Here is a 21328-nt window from a genome sequence, read left to right as displayed (position 1 = left end):
GTATTAGAAATTGGAGGCCACTGTAGTTCAAAACGTATAATTCTATTATGATGAAAGAAAACTTGTGGAAATCCCATGACCTCCAAATACTATAAAGGGTGCACCGAACGAATAAGAGCCCCTCCCCTACAATAATGGTACGTAAAGAAAGTTTGAAAACTGCTTATACACGTTGCCTGTGAGTAAAGACACACTTTTTGATAGAAGTATAATGGGATTCCAAGCAGTTACATATACTTACATTTATCTAAATGTGTTCCCGTGTGCCATATTGTAATTTTCTAAAATTGTTTTACATATTAGTATATTCATTACCCTTTTAACGAAAACAATGCTAATACGGTTCGTCATTGCGAATTCATCGTCAATAATTTGTACACTTTTTAAAACAACTTATATTCATTGACCGAATTGTCCAAATTAAGTACTTTGCTAATCAGTCACAACATTTCAATTTACGTATTTTGAAATTATGTGGCTACTGCATTAAAATGCCATTTTTATAACATTAATTATGATTTCCTAAAGTCATATCAAATTAACAGTATTTAGTTCATCATTGTCGATTATTTTATCCGCAGTTACATTAATATCATTTTCAGCGAGAGTACTCTTTTCTTTGTATTTTCCTTTTGATTTTGATGGTTCACTGACACAGTTTTTAATGTTCATTGTGGAACGTCGTTTGTCCACAGAAATTTCACTGTGCACTTTAGTATTTTCATTGTATGTTTTTACAATGTCCATGCCTTCAGTGATGATTGGAACAACGATAATGAATAAAGCAGCCAAATATGCCCAAACTTGTCCAACTGTCACCTGAAATTATACAAATAAAACGTGTGTTATTCAAAAGTTCAAAATTGTACTATTTAAAAAGAGTATACAAATACAACGTGTGTTATTAAAAAAAGATAATTAAAATCACAAAAATACTCCGAGGACAATTCAAAACGGAAAGTCCCTAATCAAATGGCAAAATAAAATGAGAAAACACATAAACGAATGGGCAACTGTCATATTCCTGACTTGGTACAGGCAAAAGTTCCAAATTTAACTAATTGAACAGATTATACAAATACAACGTGTTATATCGAAAGGTTCACAATTAAACTTGCTGAAAGGATCAACTAAGAAAATGGATTTGTAGGTCCTAAAATCTCAAAATATCAAGAACGAAAGGTTTTGTGGGTTTCTTATGAATACGTTAACAGATGTATTCATACATAATAATACATGAATACATATAAGAGATGAGTTACAGTGTATACCAAAACATAACACACAAAATATATAAAAAGAGTCTTTTTCAACTGATTCAAACATTTATCACGGGTAACAAACATATAGATTAATTTCACAAACAGCCAGTGTACCTTATAATTCGGACTTTAGGTTCAAGGTTTCTTTGTAGAAAAGTTTTATATGTCAATAATTATATCGATTTGCAGATTTCTTAGAAGTAAGAAGCTAGAAAGACCGATGATGATATGTAATACAAAACTTAAACGTATTATCCCTGATACGTTATTATAAGATACGTATTTATGAATTCACATAATTATAAGATTTACATATCACAGGTAGGGAATGACATAACATTAAATGACTCAATAATGGTCTCAGGAATAGTTGTTTTCCGCTCGTTTGATGTTTTTGAGCTTTTGATTTTGACATTTGATGAGGGACTTTCCGTTTTGAATATTTCTTCCGAGTTCGGTATATCTTTTTTGTAACTTTCTACTGTTTATTTTAAAGATTTGGAATGGATCAGTGTATTTAATTTATATCTAATAAATCCTGCTATAGGATCTTGTCTATATCTTAACAATAATAAATATCAATTACAAAATTGATATTCTGAATAACAATTAATGTATGCCACACATTCGTAGGTGGAAACTATTTGTTTATTTGCCAAACTATGATAAACTATGGTCAAATTGACAATAAAACGGTGCTTGACATGTATAACAGAGGGACGAAAGATACCAAAGGGACAGTCAAACTCATAAATCTAAAACAAACAGACAACGCCATGGCTAAAAATAAAAAAGACAAACAGAAAAAACAATAGTACACACGACACAACATAGAAAACTAAAGAATAAACAACACGAACCCCACCAAAAACTAGGGGTGATCTCAGGTGCTCCGGAAGGGTAAGCAGATCCTGCTCCACATGTGGCACCCGTCGTGTTGCTTAAGTGATTACAAATCCGGTAAATAGTCTAATTCGGTAGGTCATATTCATGAAAGGGAAGGGGATTGTAGTTACGACGTAAGGAACATATCCGATATCATTTGTGAAACGGTTATTCCATAACGGTCAACCAACTCGTGATGGCGTCCGTAAAATTTACGAAGGGATGATTTCAACTTCACCATTTAAAACTCTTGGTTTAATAGCTTCCTTGTGAGCAGCAAACCTCTATCAAGAAAATCATGATAGGAAATGCAAGCACGGGAATATCGTATCAATTGGGAGATATATACCCCGTATGCAGGTGCTGCTGGAATGTTGCTACTTAGAAATGGAAAGTTCACAATTGGAAAGCTGAAATCATCTCTTTTGTCGTAAAGTTTTGTTTTCAACCGACCCTCATTGTCAATTTCTAGATGTAAGTCAAGATATGAAGCCGACTTAACTGTATCTGTAGTATCCTTTATCTCTAGTTCGATTGGATAGATGTGTTCCACATAGTCACCAAATTTTGAATTGTTTAGTGAAAGAACATCATCTATATAGCGGAAAGTAGAGTTAAAGGATATTGCTAACTTCTTATCTTTCTTCCTAAGAAGTTCCTGCATGAAGTCAGCCTCATAATAATAAAGAAACAAGTCGGCGAGTAGAGGGGCACAGTTTGTTCCCATTGGAATGCCGACAGTCTGTTGAAAAACACGTCCTCCGAACGTAACAAATATGTTGTCAATCAAGAAATCAAGCATCTTGATAATATCAGTTTCAGAGAATTTTTTGTTTGAATCAGAGTGATTCTTTACAAAGTAGGATTTATCCCTCCCTAAGACAAGATACTTGTATCTACGTTGGCCATTCTTTTTTATGAAGCAAAGTAATATCAACTCTTTCAATTTGTCTTTTAGTTTGGAATGTGGAATACTTGTGTACAGGGTAGAAAAGTCAAATGTTTTAATACTGTTACAAGATGAAAGAGAGTTAGATTGTATGTACTCTAAAAGATCTTTTGAATTTTTAAGTATCCACATCTGATTCACGCCACCTCTAGAATAGGCAGTTTCACAATAACTTTGAAGCCCGTCTTTGATTGCTGATAAAATAGATGTTAATAATTTAGAAAGAGGTTTCGTGGAGCACTTGGAAGACCCAGCAATATACCGTTGTTTGTAAGGACACTTATGTAGTTTAGGTATCCAATACAGTGATGGAAGATCCAGTTCTTCATCTTTGGTTGAAATTCCAAAGGAACATAGAACAGACCTATGATTATCCAGGATTTCCTCTTTGGTAAGTGTCGTGAGGGTATATGTTGAGTTACCAAGTGAATTGTCAATACCTAATTCGTTTATCAAGCAGTTGATGTAGTGACTTTTACACACAAAAACGATGTTATTTGGGGCTTTATCTGCAGGGACAACAACATATTTGTCATGGAGGTCGGATAGGTGTTTTGCAACATTTGGGTCTTTAAAGATTGACGTAGCATGGGCATTGATGGACCCATTCAGTTTCTTAATTCTGATTTGTATCAACGACCTCACTGCCTTAATCCATTCGGAAAGAGTGTCTACGTCTTCCTTCTCGCGCTTAGCCCATTGCCTGGCATAATCCTCGACTGAATCCATCAAAATTTTAAAGTTGTATTTCCAATTGATGGATTTAGGCTCACGATATTTGGGACCTTTCGATAACACATTTCGTAGAGAAGTGTTATTAACAATGTTAAGGTCACCGGTAATAACGTGGCCAGCAGGATTATATGTGAATTTGGAACTAGCACAAGTGCAATCAGGAGGTTTAAACTTGAAGTCGTCAATATCGAGATCCTGCAAAACGCGTTTGTAATTGAAAATTTTAGTTGCAATAGGTTTGGTATAGGTATAAGAAATTATTGGTACAGACTGGTCTTTGAAATAAGGAGGTATTTTCGATTGCACTTATTTATGATGAAGGATATTGCCTAGGTTGACGCCATCGAGACCTTTGTTGGCAAAGGAAAGATTAAGAAAAAATCTTTTCTCTTTTTCATCTTTTCCAATGCGAACTGGCTTGAAAAGTCTGTGACTTGCAATATCCGAAATTATAGCTTCAAGTTTGTATTGGTTTGAATGAGGGTTTGTAACAGTGGATTCCAAACATAAATTGAACAGAGAATGAAGTTTCGAAAGGGGTAATGAATAAAGTTTCGTGCGAATGTGATGAATACCTAACGGCTTTTGTATGAATGGCAGCAAGTCATTAATAGAGACATCATGCAGAGAAGGTGATGTATAATGACGATGACCATGACTGCGTCTACGTCGAGGAGTCGAGTTGAAAATATTCATCACATTCACCGAGTTACACGAAGGACTAGATAGAATACCTATACCATCAATTTTGTCATTGCAGCCATAAGGTGTTGCAGTTCCCAATTGTCTAATCCAGTAGTCTTCTTTTTGTCTACGGAGAGTCGTTGAAAGATTAGGATTGTTAGAGCTATGGTATATCTTTTCGATAATGCGAACTGTCATAGAAACGATGGAATGATCGGGCTGATTGAAATGTATAAAGTGTAATTGCTGTTTGTTAGTTATTACATTGTATATGTGAACTGATAATAAACAAATAACAAGAGGCTGTCACAACGACAGCAAACCGGATTTATTAATATTTATTTGTGTCCTGGCAATATCACAAGAACCATTACTGATGAATGGTGAAAGTGAAAATCGTCAATATCAAATTTGAGCTCCATTTTGTCATCAGTATCAACATCTTAAAATTTGAAAAGCTTAGATTGAATGGTTCATGAGTAAATGCAACAACGTGAATTGAAACGCCATTTCACAATCTTTCAAGAACCATAACTCCTGAACGGTAAAAGTCAAAATCGTCATTATTGAACTAGACCTCTAATTTGCCATCAGTAACAACATATAAAAATTTCAAAAGCTTTGGTTGAATGGTTCATGAGAAAATGCACGGACACGACTGGAAACACCATTTTTCAATCTTTCAAGAACCATAACTCCTGAACTGTAAAAGTCAAAATCGTCATTATTGAACTTGACCTCTATTTTGTCATCAGTAACAACATATTAAAATTTGGGAAGCTTTGGTAAAACAGTTCATGCATAAATGCAAGGACACGACTGGAAACACCATTTGTCATCAGTAACAACATATATTAAAATTTGGGAAGCTTAGGTAGAACAGTTCATGCGTAAATGCACGGACACGACTGGAAACTCCATTTTTCAATCTTTCAAGAACCATAACTCCTGAACGGTAAAAGTCAAAATCGCCATTATTGAACTTGACCTTCATTTAATTGTCAGTAACAACATATTAAAATTTTAAAAGCTTTGGTTGAACGGTTCATGAGTTAATGCACGGACAACATTTGATTGCCGCCCGCCCGCCCGCCGTACATCCCCAAATCAATAACCGACATTTTTGTCACAAAAATCCGGTTAAAAACTGAGTAAACTGATTCATCTCGATCAAGTTATGAAATGTGTAAACAATTCCGTCGCGATAATATAATCACCTGGGTAAACTTACTCATCACGATTAAATTATCATATGGGTAACAGATTCATCGTGATCAAATAATCACATTGTTAAACAGGTTCATCGCATTCAAAAAATCATATGGGTAAACAGATAGATGGCGAGCAAATAATCACATGGGTGAACAGATTCATCGCGATCAAACAATCACATGGGTAAACAGATTCTTCGCGACTAAATTATCACATGGGTAAATAAATTCATCTCGATCAATTAATCATATGGTAAATAAATTCATTTCGATCAAATAATGATATGGGTAAACAGATTCGTTGCGGTAAAGAGGTGAAATAAAAAAAAAGCTGATGAAGAAACCTCCAAGATCAATTTCATCATTTAATTGTCGTGTCAGAAATCTAACTCACCCATATATTGAATTCTGTATTATTTAATACTCCAGAGGCTATCATTGTTGTAGGCCATACTACAATCAATAATAATAGGCAGCCCAAACCGCCTACAATAGCTATTACACTTGACATTCGAAAAGTCTTTTTGATATGTTCTAGATCTGGCCGACAGTCTAATGAAGTCGCCTCTTTTAAACCAAGGTCCCTGTTAACAGAAAATATAACGTCAAATGATAAGTTTTAGACACTAGTTAAAACATATTTAATAATATGAGGCGGATGTTTCACGTGTGATAGGACAAATAAATTATCAAAGGTACCAGGATTATAATTTAGTACGCTAGACGCGCGTTTCGTCTACACAAGACTCATCAGTGACGCTCATATCAAAATAGTTATAAAGCCAAACACGTACAAAGTTGAATTGAAAAGAGCATTGAGGATTCAAAATTCAAAAAAGTTGTGTCAAATACGGCTAAGGTTATCTAGTCCTGGGATAAGAAAATCCTTAGTTTTTCAAAAAATTCTAAGTTTTGTAAACAGAAATGTTTTAAGAATGACCACATAGTTGATATTCATGTCAACACCGAAGTGCTGACTAATGGGCTGGTTATCACTCGTATAACCATTACTCTATCAGGTAATAAGAAGGAACCAAAAGGCGGTATCATACGATTTATTACTTGACCCTTAATATATCAACCAGTAAATTACTAGAGTGTTTCAAAATCATGTTTATTTTAATTATAGATATATAAGTTTATATCATCTGTACAAGTTGGTGCAGTGAAGTTTCGATGTCGGAAGCAAAATGAGACATAAAAACCTATCCGAAACGATATTTAAATACATTAACATTCTTGTTATGTTTGCAGAATCATATCTGTTTTGGGTTGCATCCTGAATCGTATATTTACATCAAATACAAGATTTCAAAATTTTTGACAGTTTTCAGATGACATATAATTCATAAATATACAAAGTCAGCTATGCATGTATTACAATCATTCCATTATAGTTGACATATGTTTGAGAATGTCTCAGAAAAAATCAAACTAAGGAAACTAAACATTTACCAATGAGGCATGTAAATTAGATGTTTTCATCAATTTGGTCATGTTGTACTAAACAACAGTATGGTTGATTTCTATTAAAACACATATAAGATACAAAAAAAACCCCACATTATGTAAGAAGAAATCAAAACAATAACGACTAACAGCGTAAGTTCTTTGCTTATTGTATGTATTATATGTATTATGTTATGATCTTACGTAGCGTATAGCTCGGTCCATGGACTCAATGGACTGTCAATATCTCTCGTCAGCTCCCACGTTTCATTGCACATTCCTGATCCTTTCTTATGGGATTGAAAACAGCTTACAAGAACACACACTAAACCACCAACACAAATAGATGTTATATTTCCAATCAACATTGGTAGCTCCTTTCCTGTAGAAAAACGAATATGTAATTATGTTATGCTGGAGTGAAATATCCCGATTATTCCTTCAATTTGATTGTAAACCAAAAAACAATGAGATAAATCGTAACCAGTGTTGAAATTACGTCACTCTAGTAAATAGACTTCATGTGGGAAAAAATTCCTGTCGTTGTCATATTTTCCCTTCACCTATGTTTTCAGAAGATTATATAAATAACACATAGATGAGAGGATGATAGAGCAGATTGTGACCTCGAGAAAACATTGTCAACCGCGGCGAAGCCAAGGTTGGCAATGCTTTTTCGAGGGGTACCAATCTGCTCTATCACCATCTCAGCTATGTGTTATTTAATTTATTATACTGAATGTTCAATCATTATAGTCTTTTACAGATTAATTTTATTTTTAAAGTATTTTCTATGACGTCACGTACATAACAACGTTACGGGTGTTAGAAAAAAATAATAAAAGTTATTCAAGATGTTTTATTTTTTTATTTTAACAGTCCAATAATAAAATCTGAGCCAAAACGTAGCATTTCAGCATTGTATTTAATGACTTGATGTATAGGTCAATGAATTGTCCTTTAAACTATCGGTTTTGATTGGTCTAGACGAGAGGGTAACAATAAAAAAAATTGTCACCCTCTCAGCTATGTGATAGAGTAAATTAACACCATCTTATCAGCCAATCAAAATATGGCATTTTAACGTGAAGTATAATAAATAAAAATAACATATAATACAAGGATCTGGATAGGGAGCCATTCCTTTATTCATTAAACACATTTACTCCATTATTCTCTATTCTTTATATTTTAGCACTCCATTATTTTCAATTCTATATTTGTTGGACTATTTTTCTGTTTTTTTTTGTTACACCTTTATTTCTCCCTTTTTAACTATAGCTACCCAATCCAGACCTCAGATACCGCTATTTCAATATACATTGTAGTTCAAATACATTTTATCAAACTCCATTTGATTTTGCCATTTCATAAGGGAAATTCCTATTTGAGTTTTCTTCGGAGTTCATTATTGTTGTGATTTTACTTGTTCCTTCGCCGTTCGTTGGAACACATTATATGGTATAAAAATAATGTTAATAATATTTAAATAATCTTTTAGATATTGAACTTCGTAATGAAATTGTGAAATAAAACAGCAATGGTATTAAGATACATACCTGTGTTATTTATAAAGTCATATAGTCCACCGCTATATAACGATGAGACTGATAACCATGCTATCAAAGCTGCCACTGTACCACAAATACCCCCAGCTATCATACCAGGTCCCGTAAGTTTCTCCCAAAACATACAGAGAATAATAGGTATAACAGCTGATCCAATCAAAATACCCATGAACAGGTACAACCAGGAGAGACTGACCTGAAACAAAACAGTTTGGAAATTTTAATTTAGATTGAATCATAAAGCTATTTGTTTATATTGAGCAGGTTACGCTATCAAACATGAGAGGAGCGTAATATCGTTTTACAATTCTCCATTAAATGTTTTCTTTTGGCGCATGCACTTATAAAAAACCTTCTGTATTTTGTTTTATCTATTCAAATAAACATATATCAACACTGGACGTTTTACCAATCTTTTATTGCAGAGGTGTCAACATATTTGTTTTGTCTTTAAGGACTTTCTAGTTCATTTCTAAAGTTTACTTTAAATATTTTTCAAATATTAAACTGCTGTTAAATAATTTAGCTTTATTTAAAAACACTGACGATACAAACTGTAATATTCAATGTTCAACTGTCATGCAAGTTTCAATATTCAAGTTTGCAAGTAATAATTCAGAAATTTGGTTTGGTACCGTATAAAGGTTATTATCGAACCTTATTTTCTTAGGTAATATTTCCTACCTTCTTACTATGTAACTTTACAAGAATAATATATAGTTATCCCATTTTAAAATGAGGATTATATCTCTCTAATATAAAGCGCCGAATCTTGTCCAATTTTGTTATACTGTAGGTCATTTTGGTTGATACGCCTTTTTATGCTTGTATTATGTTTTTCATTTTACAAATATTTTGACCTGGAGCATCGTTGGAGTGACATGACTTGATAAAATACACATCAAATGTAATAAAATTGGTACATTTTTTTCATTATGAAGATTGAATACATACCGTCAAAATTTTTAGCAGTACCGTTAGAGGTATAATACACAAGACTGTCCACATTAGACACCAGTTTTTAAGTCTTAACAGGTAGTCTACATATATTCTAAAATTACCATGTGTTTTACACATATACTGTGGTTTTATTGTTCTTTTGCACATGCTTATCTCTCTGAAATATATTTTGATTTGGTATAAACACGTATAGTACTATGATATTATTATTTGTATTAAATTTTTAAATATTTAGAAATTATTACTGAAAAACAGTATTTTGTATATGAATATGACAAACCAATGTTTCACACAATTGTAAGGTGATTTTGTCACATTTGAATAGTATGTCATTCAGGTGTATACAAGCATGCTAAACAAATCTATAGTGAGTACTATTACAATTTGTACATGCCGATAAGGAATTATTACAATAGGTTTCACTAATTCTTCGTCAATCTATTCAATTCTGCACCGATTGTATAAAAGTTGAGGCAACGTGTGGTTCGTCTATTCTCAGATGGTTACAATCTGATTATGACGTCGAATTTTCTGCCTTTCCTCCAAATTACCTATGGTGACAGAATGAAAAAAGGTGACCATGCCTGATGACGTCATATAGAAAGAACACATCGTTTTGCAGATTATTTGAGAAGGAATAAGTTTGTCTGCATATTGTTAGAAAATCATTAGAGAAACAGATCCCACAACCAAGTCTCGTGTATTACGATGTTTATCTTTACTCGATAGCTAAAGTTTAAATATCTAACAATCTCGGCTAGCCTAGTGTTTCAAATTTGAAAATTTAACTGTCTCTAGTGGATAAAGATCGTATCACACTCGATGCCGGTGAGGACCTATATATATATCATTTTTTTTAAATAATAGAATTTGCTTTTTTTGAGTAGCAATGTCTGTAAATGACCTTCAAGAGGCAGTAATTATATATATACACATATCAAGTCTAGCCTTTTAGATGGTTTACATACTATAAGATATATCTGATTTTTATCAGATGACACAATTTTGACCATCAAATTCAAAGTCGATAAACTGTTCAATGAATATTTAATCATAGAAAGTATACAGACTCATGTGTTCAGGAAGGCAACAACCACGTACATCGTTCTCACATAATAGCATCCGCAGTGTTGATAAATAAAGATACCAATCTGATGATAATTCAGGTGCAGTTATTAGGTTGTTTGTTAATTTTTGTATACAGATTAATTCCAATATACGAATACTTTGTCAGTTTATTTCCGACTTATGAGTTTGATTTCCTATGATATCCTTTTTCTGTCTTTCGTTACAAGTAGTTTGTACTTACATCTAAAATCTATCATGTATACATATTACTTCTAGGTTTCATTGCATTATTCATACTAGAACAATGGATTATTCACTCGATTAGAATGACAATTGTAGTAAGAATGAGGAAATACAAGAATGTTTCTCAGCCTTTAGTGTATAACGAACAGCACGCATCTTATTAAGGGCTAGAATAAAACTGACGCCACAGTTGGTTACTTTATTCTATAAATTTATTAAACTCGTTATTTAAAAGAGAACCAATTGACTTTCCAATGTCACCAACTATCATTTTTTTTAAATTTTCTATTCCAAAAACACACATGCATATGTGTCAACTGAACACCATGCCACGATAAGTAAACCGTGAAATATAAATCACAATATGGCACATCATAAACAAATTGCATATGGTAATAAAATTAAAAGGTGATGTGCATGACCATACATTCATAGTAAACATCCGAACACAAATCTTTTAAAATTGAAAAGAACTGACAACACACTCTATTATGTATAAGTTCAGTGAAACCGTGAAATCGTCATTTGGCATACTAAAAGCTTTTAAAAATGTTTACATCAATATGAAAATGTTAAATAGGTTAGTTAGTTAGTTTGAAACGAACATATACATACTTATCATCGTTTTTGCAAGCAATGCAATTAGTCATGCTTTCACATTTGCATTTATCACGAAGAACTGCTAAACGACCTCTCGCCTTTCCACATAGAATACAGGTGTTAGAATCTAATACCATTCTAAATGGCTACAAAAATTTCAAAGAATACGTTCAGATGAAATGAACAAAATATATGAACACAATAATGTAATGTAAAGTAAATAGTATTCAGCATCTACCCTGTTTTATTCTTACATTTGTAAAAAAAAATGTTCAACGAAGTACTTATCATCTATTTTCTTGTATGCATACTTTTCCAAATCATGAAATTAAAAAAAAATCCTCCGAAATAAAATTCTACTATTCATAAAAATTGGTCCCCGCGAGAGGAAATGAACCCACAGTATACTGCAATGGCATTAAATATAGTAATATTTACTACATCATTCAGAGAAACGTTACTGTAGACTTTATTGGCAGGATTGGAAGGTGAAATTGGTTTCTATGCAGAATTACAAAATTATTTGATTGGTATCTGTTAAAAGTCCAGTGACAGCTACATGATGTATAACAATTCGTGGTGCAAAGCTGAATATAGATATATGAAAATAGGAAAAACTATTTACTTTACTTATACAGATTTTAGTAACATAAGATAATTTTGAACGTTATCGTATTTAAGTGAGGATATTAACCTGAAACTTTATATTGGAATGTTTTTTTATTAAGATCACACAATGGCATACATTCGAAAATACAATTCTTTAATTCACATCAATAGGAGACTTCTTATCACAACAACATGTTAATGTGAAAACCTTTACAATATATGTAATGATTTCCCAAATTCCTAGTTGATGACATTATTATTATTTAGAAACTAAGGTAACAACTAGTTCAGGGAAAGTTTACTTTGAGATGATTTTACTTCTACGTCCATTTGGTGCTAGCGGAAAGTTATCCAATAGACAATCATACTTCATTTCTCATTGATATATTGGTTGTTATCTATTTTCCTTCAAATCGTATAGCTGGCTTTCGTCTGTTTTATTTTGGTTTGTTTGAGCTTTTACAATTAATCTAAACCCAGAAAAGTGTTTCAAACGAACAAATTACTATAGTATTATTTTCACTGTTTGAGATACCCCTCAGCTGAGGCCCTTAATGCACACGCCTGATCGATTATATCTAGTAGGGGATTCCTTTCAATGCGGTTCATGGAGAAATCAATGAGATGAGAGCGTAAACTCATGTTGAAAAGACTTGCTGTCATAAAATGTTACAAAAATGTTTTCTAGTCTACAACATGAACGTTTTAAATAACTTAAGGATGTTTGCTCCTCTAATTTTTGAATTTTTTGCCAGATTTTTGGAGTCCTCTGGTTTTATCCATGTATCAGCAAAAATCTAGAGAGAATTATTTCCCGCCAAATTTTCAACGGCTTTTATCTCGAAAACAAGCACACTCTATTTTTTCTGCTTTTTTGTTTATTTATTCATATACTATCATCTCATAACAGTCTTTTAAAAAGCTTGTTATCTTTCAACAGAGTAGCAAACTTCCTGAAATCGTATTCGAGTTTGATACATATAGCCTACGAACTAAAAGGTCATATCAGACATTAAACATCAATGTAAGATTGAGTTGAAATAAAAGTCTTCGTGTTTTTTCTGAAAGTACAATCTAATCTTCAAAAATGTTCATAGCGATAAATGATGTACAATTATTCTTTTTTCATGTCTTATAATTCTTATCTGATTCAATTACTTTTACACTGGGAAACCACTGTAACGGTAAATTGGTTTGTATAGTAGAATTCATTGTACCAAAAACATATAAAAAGTAAAACAATAAAACAAAAATATAAAAACAAAATAAATCACTCCAATATTCATGTCAAGCTAATGTCACTTTTACGATTTGAATTTATCACAAACTATACAGAAATTGCTTATGTGTATAAAATAAGGAGATCTGGTATGATTGCTAATGAAACAACTATACTCCACAGACCACAGGATGTGGATGTGAGAATTCTTTTCTTTGACGCTTATAAACTACTAATAAAGTAATACTTACGATATATTTTCAATTTGTTTGACAAAAAAAATTGTTTCTGAATAATTTTTTAAAAATTATACTGTATTGATTGATTGATGAGTTATATCTAGTTGTAGACGGTAATGAAGCATAAGTATTTTTGATTAAAAAGATAAAATTTACTTATTTTCGTAATTGCAAAACAAACTTGTATAAAAAAGGGACGAAAGACACCAAAGCGACAGTCAAACTCATAAATATAAAACAAACTGGCAACGTCATGGCTAAAATGAAAAAGACAAACAAACTACAGCACACATGACACAACATAGAAAACTAAAGAATAAACAACACGAACCCCACCAAAAAACTAGGGTGATCTCAGGTGCCCCGGAAGGGTAAGCAGATCCTGCTCCACATGTGGCACCCGTCGTGTTGCTTATGTGATAACAAATCCGGTAAATAGTCTAATTGGGTAGGTCACCTTCATGAAAGGGAAGGTGATTGTAGTTACGACGTTAGGAACATATCCGATGTCATTTGTGAAATGGTTATTCCATAACGGTCAACCAACTCGTGATGGCGTCCGTAAAATTTACGAAGGGATGATTTCAACTTTACCATTTGGAACTCTTGTGTTAATAGCTTACTTGTGAGCAGCAACCTACTATCAAGAAAATCATGATAGGAAATGCAAGCACGGGAATATCGTAACAATTGGGAGATTGTATAAAGTAAGTGTGTTAGCATGAAAATCAAAACAAAAAAAGAATAGATTCAAATTAATTTTCTTCTAACATTCAAATGAAGATCTACGGCTGAAAAAGTTAATCAAGTTGAGATTAAATACTGATTTGTTTATGTATTAAGTCGGATTAACACCCATTTTACCCTTAAGCTTACTAACTAAATAAAGAACAAACATGTTTACCTCTGTTTGAGAAATAAATACGTGTTCGTTCAACCTGGGTAATACGCCTAACTCCAATCGGTATCTGATCGCCATAGAGTTTGGTTTTAGGTGATTTATTTGACGTCACGTTTGGCAAAAAATCTACGTCAGTATGTTTATACAAGAGATGAATATTCGAATAGGAATAATCTCAATATGACTGCTTCTACACAGCTACTTTTGCATGGGTACTATTTCTGTACTAAAAAAAGCAGTACTGCAAATTTACTTTTAATAGTACTATTTCTTTACTTTAAAACTATTGTAATATTTAGGTACTTGTATTTTGCAGTACTTGATTTGTACTAAATATTTTGGTACAGAAATAATACAATATTCCATGTTTGAAAATCAAAACTTTAAGAGATTTGAAAATGAAAAAATTTCAAAATACTGAAAATGTAATGGTAGTAACCAAAAATCTGTAGTACCTAAATTTCATCTACAAATAAAGTACCGTAAATTACATGTGCATAAATATTACAATAATTTAAGAGTAACAAAATAGTACTGAATATTAAAAGTAGATTTCCAGTACTACGAGTATTTAGTACAGAAATAGTACCTATGCAAAAGAAGCTGTGTAAGCCTTCTTTTTGAATGATAACATTAATATATTTCTTTAGGCAGGGTTGGACTATGAAGATAATAATAAAGACAGATGTTTGAAAAACGTCAAGCAGTACATTGACTTTATAAGTCCAAAGATGCTCGGGTCCATTCCAAACTCAAAACATTTCAAAAAGAGGTATGAAAGTAACCAGAGGGAGGGTCAAACACATAGATCAATGATGTAGGAAATCATTGTACAATAATGAAGTATTGCTTATTATTGAAATATGAAGCAGGCAAAAAGTAACAAAGTTTAAATGATTAAAGCCTACATTACCTTTAAGTAAACTTGATAAACATCATAGACCAATATAGATGTAACAGCCATAACCTCGGCAGACCCAGTTGATGTAACAGCCATCAGTAACATTACACATATAAGAAATTCTCCTGGTCTTCCTAATAACTTCTGTGCAATCAAGGGTGGAATTAGACCTAAAAATATAAAGGTTTTGAAATGTCTTTAATTGATGAGTTGAGAAATATTTGCTGTATTGTCATGAACATGAGTCGTGTCCGCGTTTTCTATTATGAAAACAGTACCCATGGATGACCGATTCTTCGAAAATGGCATAATTGTGTTCTATTTGCAATAACACAATCTTCAATGGTTTTCAAAAAGAAAACTTCTCAGGTGTGTTTCATTTATTTTACAAAATGTTTCAAAACATATAAACAATATTTTAACTACGTTTAAGTAAAATCGTTATAATATGAGGGACGTTTGTCTTTTTCATTTTAGCCATGGCGTTGTCAGTTTATTTTCGATTTATGAGTTTGATTGCTCCTCTGGTATCTTTCGTCCCTCTTTTTTGAAGATGCTCAAATTATGGTTAAAAATTCATGGTAGTGAAAATTATATCATGAAGTCATGCGTCAAAAAATAAGTACCAAATAGTAGTAAATGCAAAATCTGATCAACTTATATGATCTTAGTTTGATTAATTATGTAATTGAACAACAAATGGGTACTTTGTTTGAATAGTTCATATTAACAATTAACCGAGAAACTGTTATATGACATAGAGTTACATTTTACGCTTTAAAAATCACCAACTTGTAGAATATATAAGTAAATTGTGTCAAATGTAGAACACAGACGTATTTAGGAAAATGTATTTTGTTTCGTAAATGGGTAACGAAAATTCGTTTGCCCTCACATAATCTATGAATTGAAACTGGTCGTTTCTACGGGATTAGTAAAATAGCAGAATGTGTATTATGTGTGATCTATAATGAGAATAATATACTTATATACTTAAGAAGTTTATCAAGAAATATAATTATTGTAGATTGGTATACCTGCAACTTTTAAGTTAGATCAATTACTTTCTGGTATAATTTAAATCACTAATAAACTTTTGGAAAATATTTACTCTCTGAGTTTCAGTGCAATCTTTACATTTATTATATATATATATATTTTGAAAATTACTAACTGTTTACCACATGACAGAAATTTCTAGCGTTAAATATGCATATATTTTAAACGCTATACAACTTTAATATTGTATATTGATAAAAAAAATCACAAAAAATACTGATCTCCGAAGAAAATTCAAAACGGAATGTCCCTAATCAAATGGCAAAATCAAATGATAAAACACATCAAACTAATGGACAATTCCTGACACGAAGCGTACTATACTGATGAACTTTATTGTTCAAAGTAATAAAGAATTGAATTAATATACAAAGAATTAACTGACAAGGAAGTTTATATAATGATAGAAATTAGTTCCATTATCATGTGTTCTATAGAATTATCATGCCTTTTATCGGAAAGCTTACATAGTAATTGATAATTGTTCTGTAAGGTTCTAATGGTTCTACAATATCTTGTTTCAATAAATATATAAAGTATTTTATAGCAATCAATGTGTTTTTCCGTTGTGTGTTTTCATTCTCCTCTCACAATACTCTTCGAATTCAAAGATGTTTAAAGTTTTACATCCCTGGGGACATTTTGAGGGCCATCTTTTACATCCCTGAGGACATTTTGAGGGCCATCAAAGATGAATACAACGGGCTAACGTTAGAAAAATAATATATAAAAATGTACATTTGAAATCATAAGCTTTGAACAAGGTTGAAATAAATTGACTGTGTTATACTAAAGGAAACAATTGTTTTCATTTCAATTAAATATTTTATCAATAACAATAATCAAAAAGAATTCGATAGCAGACCAAGCCTACACACAGTTAATTCTTTCACATATAAGGTCATTCATTTTCAAAGCATTACTTAATTCACCTGTAAGGAATTCAGATGACAATAAAGATAAATGTATTATAATTACTAGTATTCAATATTTAAGAACGCGTTATCTACTCCAAGTTAGACACGTATTATGCAGTGATATTCGATCGTTTGATCTTTAAAAAAAAAAATATAAGGACTTTAGTGTTAGTACTCAGATATATCTTTCCGCATACAAAAATACCTGAGTCTACGCTGGCGGCATCTAACAATGGCGAGTCTTGCTGAGCACTCAAAGCAATATATCCCAAACCAGTAGTGGATGCAAACGCAAAAGGTATGGCAAACCAGCAAATACCACCAAGGAGAAAACCGAACACACCTTCCTTAGGTTTGGCAGCTACTGAGCTTTGCCAGTATGATTGGTCGACAAACACTGTCCCAAAATTTCCTAAAATGAAAATATTCCTTTGATGAAAGAATGTGAATATATATAAAAAAAAACAATGAATTTCCTACGTAGTGCGAAAATAATTTTTTTTTCTATAGAACAACATTCTGTCATATAAAAGCAATTCCGCTATGGACACATACTCAACCATGGAATAATACATTACATTGACTTGCTTTTATAAATATATATAATTATATTAGAAGTATGATTTATTAGTATCCGTTATTTTGATTGGGTAACAGCAATCTCGCGTTATTCTTCATTCCTAGATGAATTGCAGAAATTGTAACATTCATAATGACACACGTTTCCACAACAAGGTTCACAGGCAAATAAAAGGAAAAAAACTGAATAATAACCATGTTTTCATGATCATAGCGAAACATGTAAATATAAGTATTGATAGTAGTTATCAAAGGTACCAGGATTATAATTTAGTACGCCAGACGCGCGTTTCGTCTACATAAGACTCATCAGTGACGCTCATATCGAAATATTTATAAAGCCAAACAGGTAAAAAGTTGAAGAGCATTGAGTGCTTCTTCTAGTAATTTCATAGGGTTGTAAAAGCGTCAAACCTTTGGCCCCCGAATGAATTTACAAAAACAAGCATTCAAGTCTAGAATATTAAACATTCTGACGAATTATATGAGCGTTTTTAAAGCATTCGCTTTTTTCTAAGCAGGGTTCATGTGTGATTATAATAAACCGGAAGTGCAATCTTCTACATGATTTTGTAAGATGGAAAGGAACCATCAACTGTTTTAAATGTACACATTGGTTTAAATAGAACACTTTTCGATATAGTATTTCTAGTATTGATTCACTTGTACTTTTGTTTGTCGTCTATTATTCCGATATTTTAAAGTTGCATGTCAGCTCCTTTAATGAACTTACCTTAACACATGATTTTGTATGTAAACCTTTACTCATGCCGTTTATTGAGATAAAGATTATGAAGTTTTTGTTCATAGTCAGGAACATCGTCATTTTGTTGTCTTAAAATATACGACACACAAAGTCATATCAAATTACACCACCATTTTTGTTACATCTTACCTACAATATTGATAAGACCGAACATGAGTCCCTGTTTGGACATAATTGTTAGGTAACTGTTGTCAAGGTTTTCCGCTGGTCCTTTACTACAGCCAACAAACTGATAGATAATGTCCTTGCTTCCTAAACCAAATGAAATTGTTACTAGAATGACATGTATTTAGGTCTAAATCTTAATACAGATCAAATGAAATATTAAATAAAATAGACTAAATAAATAGAATGGTATATCCTTTACTACCTTAATTCCCTAAAACTGACAAAATTGCTTGATGAACGAGATCAATTATTCATTTAAAGCTGATTAAATTACCAAAGTCTGTTTCAGATACACAAATAATATTGAATAAGACATTTAAAAAAATATTTGTTCTAAAAAAATATTCGTGGTAAATCTACCAATGAGAAGTTCTCTAACAATAAGACGAAAAAGAGTCATGTGTCGAGTTTGTTTTTGTTTATAAACTAGGAAATTGAACAAAGTGAACATATGGTACTTGTATATTCGTCATTTGATGTTGTCTGATGAGAAACAAACAAACCAATAAAAACTCTCTGTTATTATATATTATCATTGTTTATATCTAAACGAGATTGATTTTCTCGCTTGAGCTAATAAGGCGAACGTGAGATAAGCAATCGAGTTGAGATGACCAATGATAATCTATTCATCGCTATTTTGCCTATTACGACGTTGAAATGTACATTGACAACGGAACATCCGCCCTTAGTTTCTGAAATATTTTTTCAAATCACTATACTATGCTGAGAAAGGACATTATAAGCCAGTAAGATCGAAGGAAAATTTTTGTAAAACAGCGATAAAGAATATTTATAGTTTAAATCCATTTCTTTTCGGTACATTTAAGTATAACAGGCTTTTAATTGTGTTCAAAGGCTATGCATATGTCATATAGCTAAGAATAAAACATCTATTTTCAACGCACATTGCTTGAAGACCTGCATTTTGATGTAGACTGTAAGTTGTTCTCTATGTGTTTTGGAGTTTGTTTTTTTTTTGTTTGGTTATTATGTCATTGACGTACACATAACATCTCTTTATATTCTACTTTCATTTACCTAAAGATGTAAAATAAATAGTAAAGTGGCACTAAAACATGTAAAATTCCACTATTGAAAACTAATGAATTGAATCATAAATGTTCCGAGAGGTTTCTTTCTATCATGCAATATTATTTGGTACAAGCAAACATCGAGAAAAAGCAAGATGGTATCTCCTTATCAAACATAATCCGCACAGTACAGTGCAGTATTTAAGGGCAATACCAGTATGTTTGGTAGGAAGGAAGCGATTATGTACATTTGACAGAGAACGGAATTCATATCATTGTTTATATTTTATTTTCTCTGTCAAATAACTTTGCAAATATTAAAGACACATATGTGACTCATACCTAATGGATTACTGCTGTTATCCGGATCATTGTAGACTTTCTGCATAATTATCAACATTATTATGTATATCAATGCTGTATTAAAATACGAGACATAAAACGTAGCTCCTAGTCCCCCGATAAATGTATAGGTTCCTATCACTGCAACTACTAACACTGTGGCAAACTCTACATTTAATCCTTTTACAAGACTTGTTAACACAGCTGCTCCTCCTGAATAAAGAATGAAAATATTTCTAAAAAAAGATAAACTTAGACAATGGTTAAAAAATAGGAGGGGGCACTGTGTCCGAGTGGTGAAAGTAGTCTTATTACTGCACCAATAGTCTGTCAAAGTTGAGGTTGTGAGTTTGAATTATGTACGTGGCAGTCAAAAGACCTTTTGTTTTATTTAATCTCATCAGGAACACTAAATTTCGAAAATTTGATGGCTAAGAATATACTAGAACTGAAGCAGATAAAGAGCCAAATGACCAAATGGACAGATTCCTTATATTTTCTAAATTTCTAAACGGACAATTTTGAAATAATTTGTATATATCATGTCAAAACCGCAGTACTGACTACTGAACTGATAGGACCATCGGAGACTGATAATACACCAGCAAAGGTATTCACCTAGTGCCTAAAAAAACACGTTATGAATTTTATGCGTCCGAGGCACTTGCCTGGATTTACCACCAAAGCCGAAAACATGAAAACGATTATAATGAAGGTATTATCACATGACATTCACTGTTTAAGTAATTACATAATTCCAAATATATTATATGCATGCATGATAGAAAAAACCATAGATATTTCAAACAATTTATATGTCACAGAATCACACAAATCAAAACTTAGTATGTATTTTCTGATAATTCGGCTATGAAACAAATATATACGTAAAATATTAGATCATTACAGATTAAATTGCGGAAAAAGTTAGTGTTACGATGGGACAACCCTCGTTCGCTTCGTCTTTACAGGCATTTATG

At 32.1% G+C, this 21328-nt stretch overlaps 1 protein-coding gene across 2 annotated transcripts in view; it reads right to left on the bottom strand.

The window, feature by feature from the left end:
• Positions 1-419: 419 nt before the first annotated feature.
• Positions 420-21328, bottom strand: part of LOC139502365 (uncharacterized) — a 57607-nt gene continuing 36698 nt past the window's right edge. For both annotated transcript variants that reach the window (XM_071291825.1, XM_071291824.1), the window contains exons 4-13: positions 20349-20561; positions 18934-19056; positions 17665-17871; positions 15496-15653; positions 11630-11760; positions 9698-9860; positions 8735-8939; positions 7380-7557; positions 6121-6310; positions 420-819 (exon numbers count right to left, since the gene is read on the bottom strand). In XM_071291825.1, coding sequence (XP_071147926.1) covers positions 529-819; positions 6121-6310; positions 7380-7557; positions 8735-8939; positions 9698-9860; positions 11630-11760; positions 15496-15653; positions 17665-17871; positions 18934-19056; positions 20349-20561 — 1859 coding nt within the window. In that variant the 3' untranslated portion in view covers positions 420-528. The remainder of the gene's footprint in view (positions 820-6120; positions 6311-7379; positions 7558-8734; positions 8940-9697; positions 9861-11629; positions 11761-15495; positions 15654-17664; positions 17872-18933; positions 19057-20348; positions 20562-21328) is intronic.

Source organism: Mytilus edulis, chromosome 13, assembly GCF_963676685.1.
Source record: "Mytilus edulis chromosome 13, xbMytEdul2.2, whole genome shotgun sequence".
Classification (NCBI taxonomy): domain Eukaryota; kingdom Metazoa; phylum Mollusca; class Bivalvia; order Mytilida; family Mytilidae; genus Mytilus; species Mytilus edulis.
Note: the sequence above shows the minus strand (reverse complement) of the source record. Positions and strands in the feature narration are given on the sequence as shown.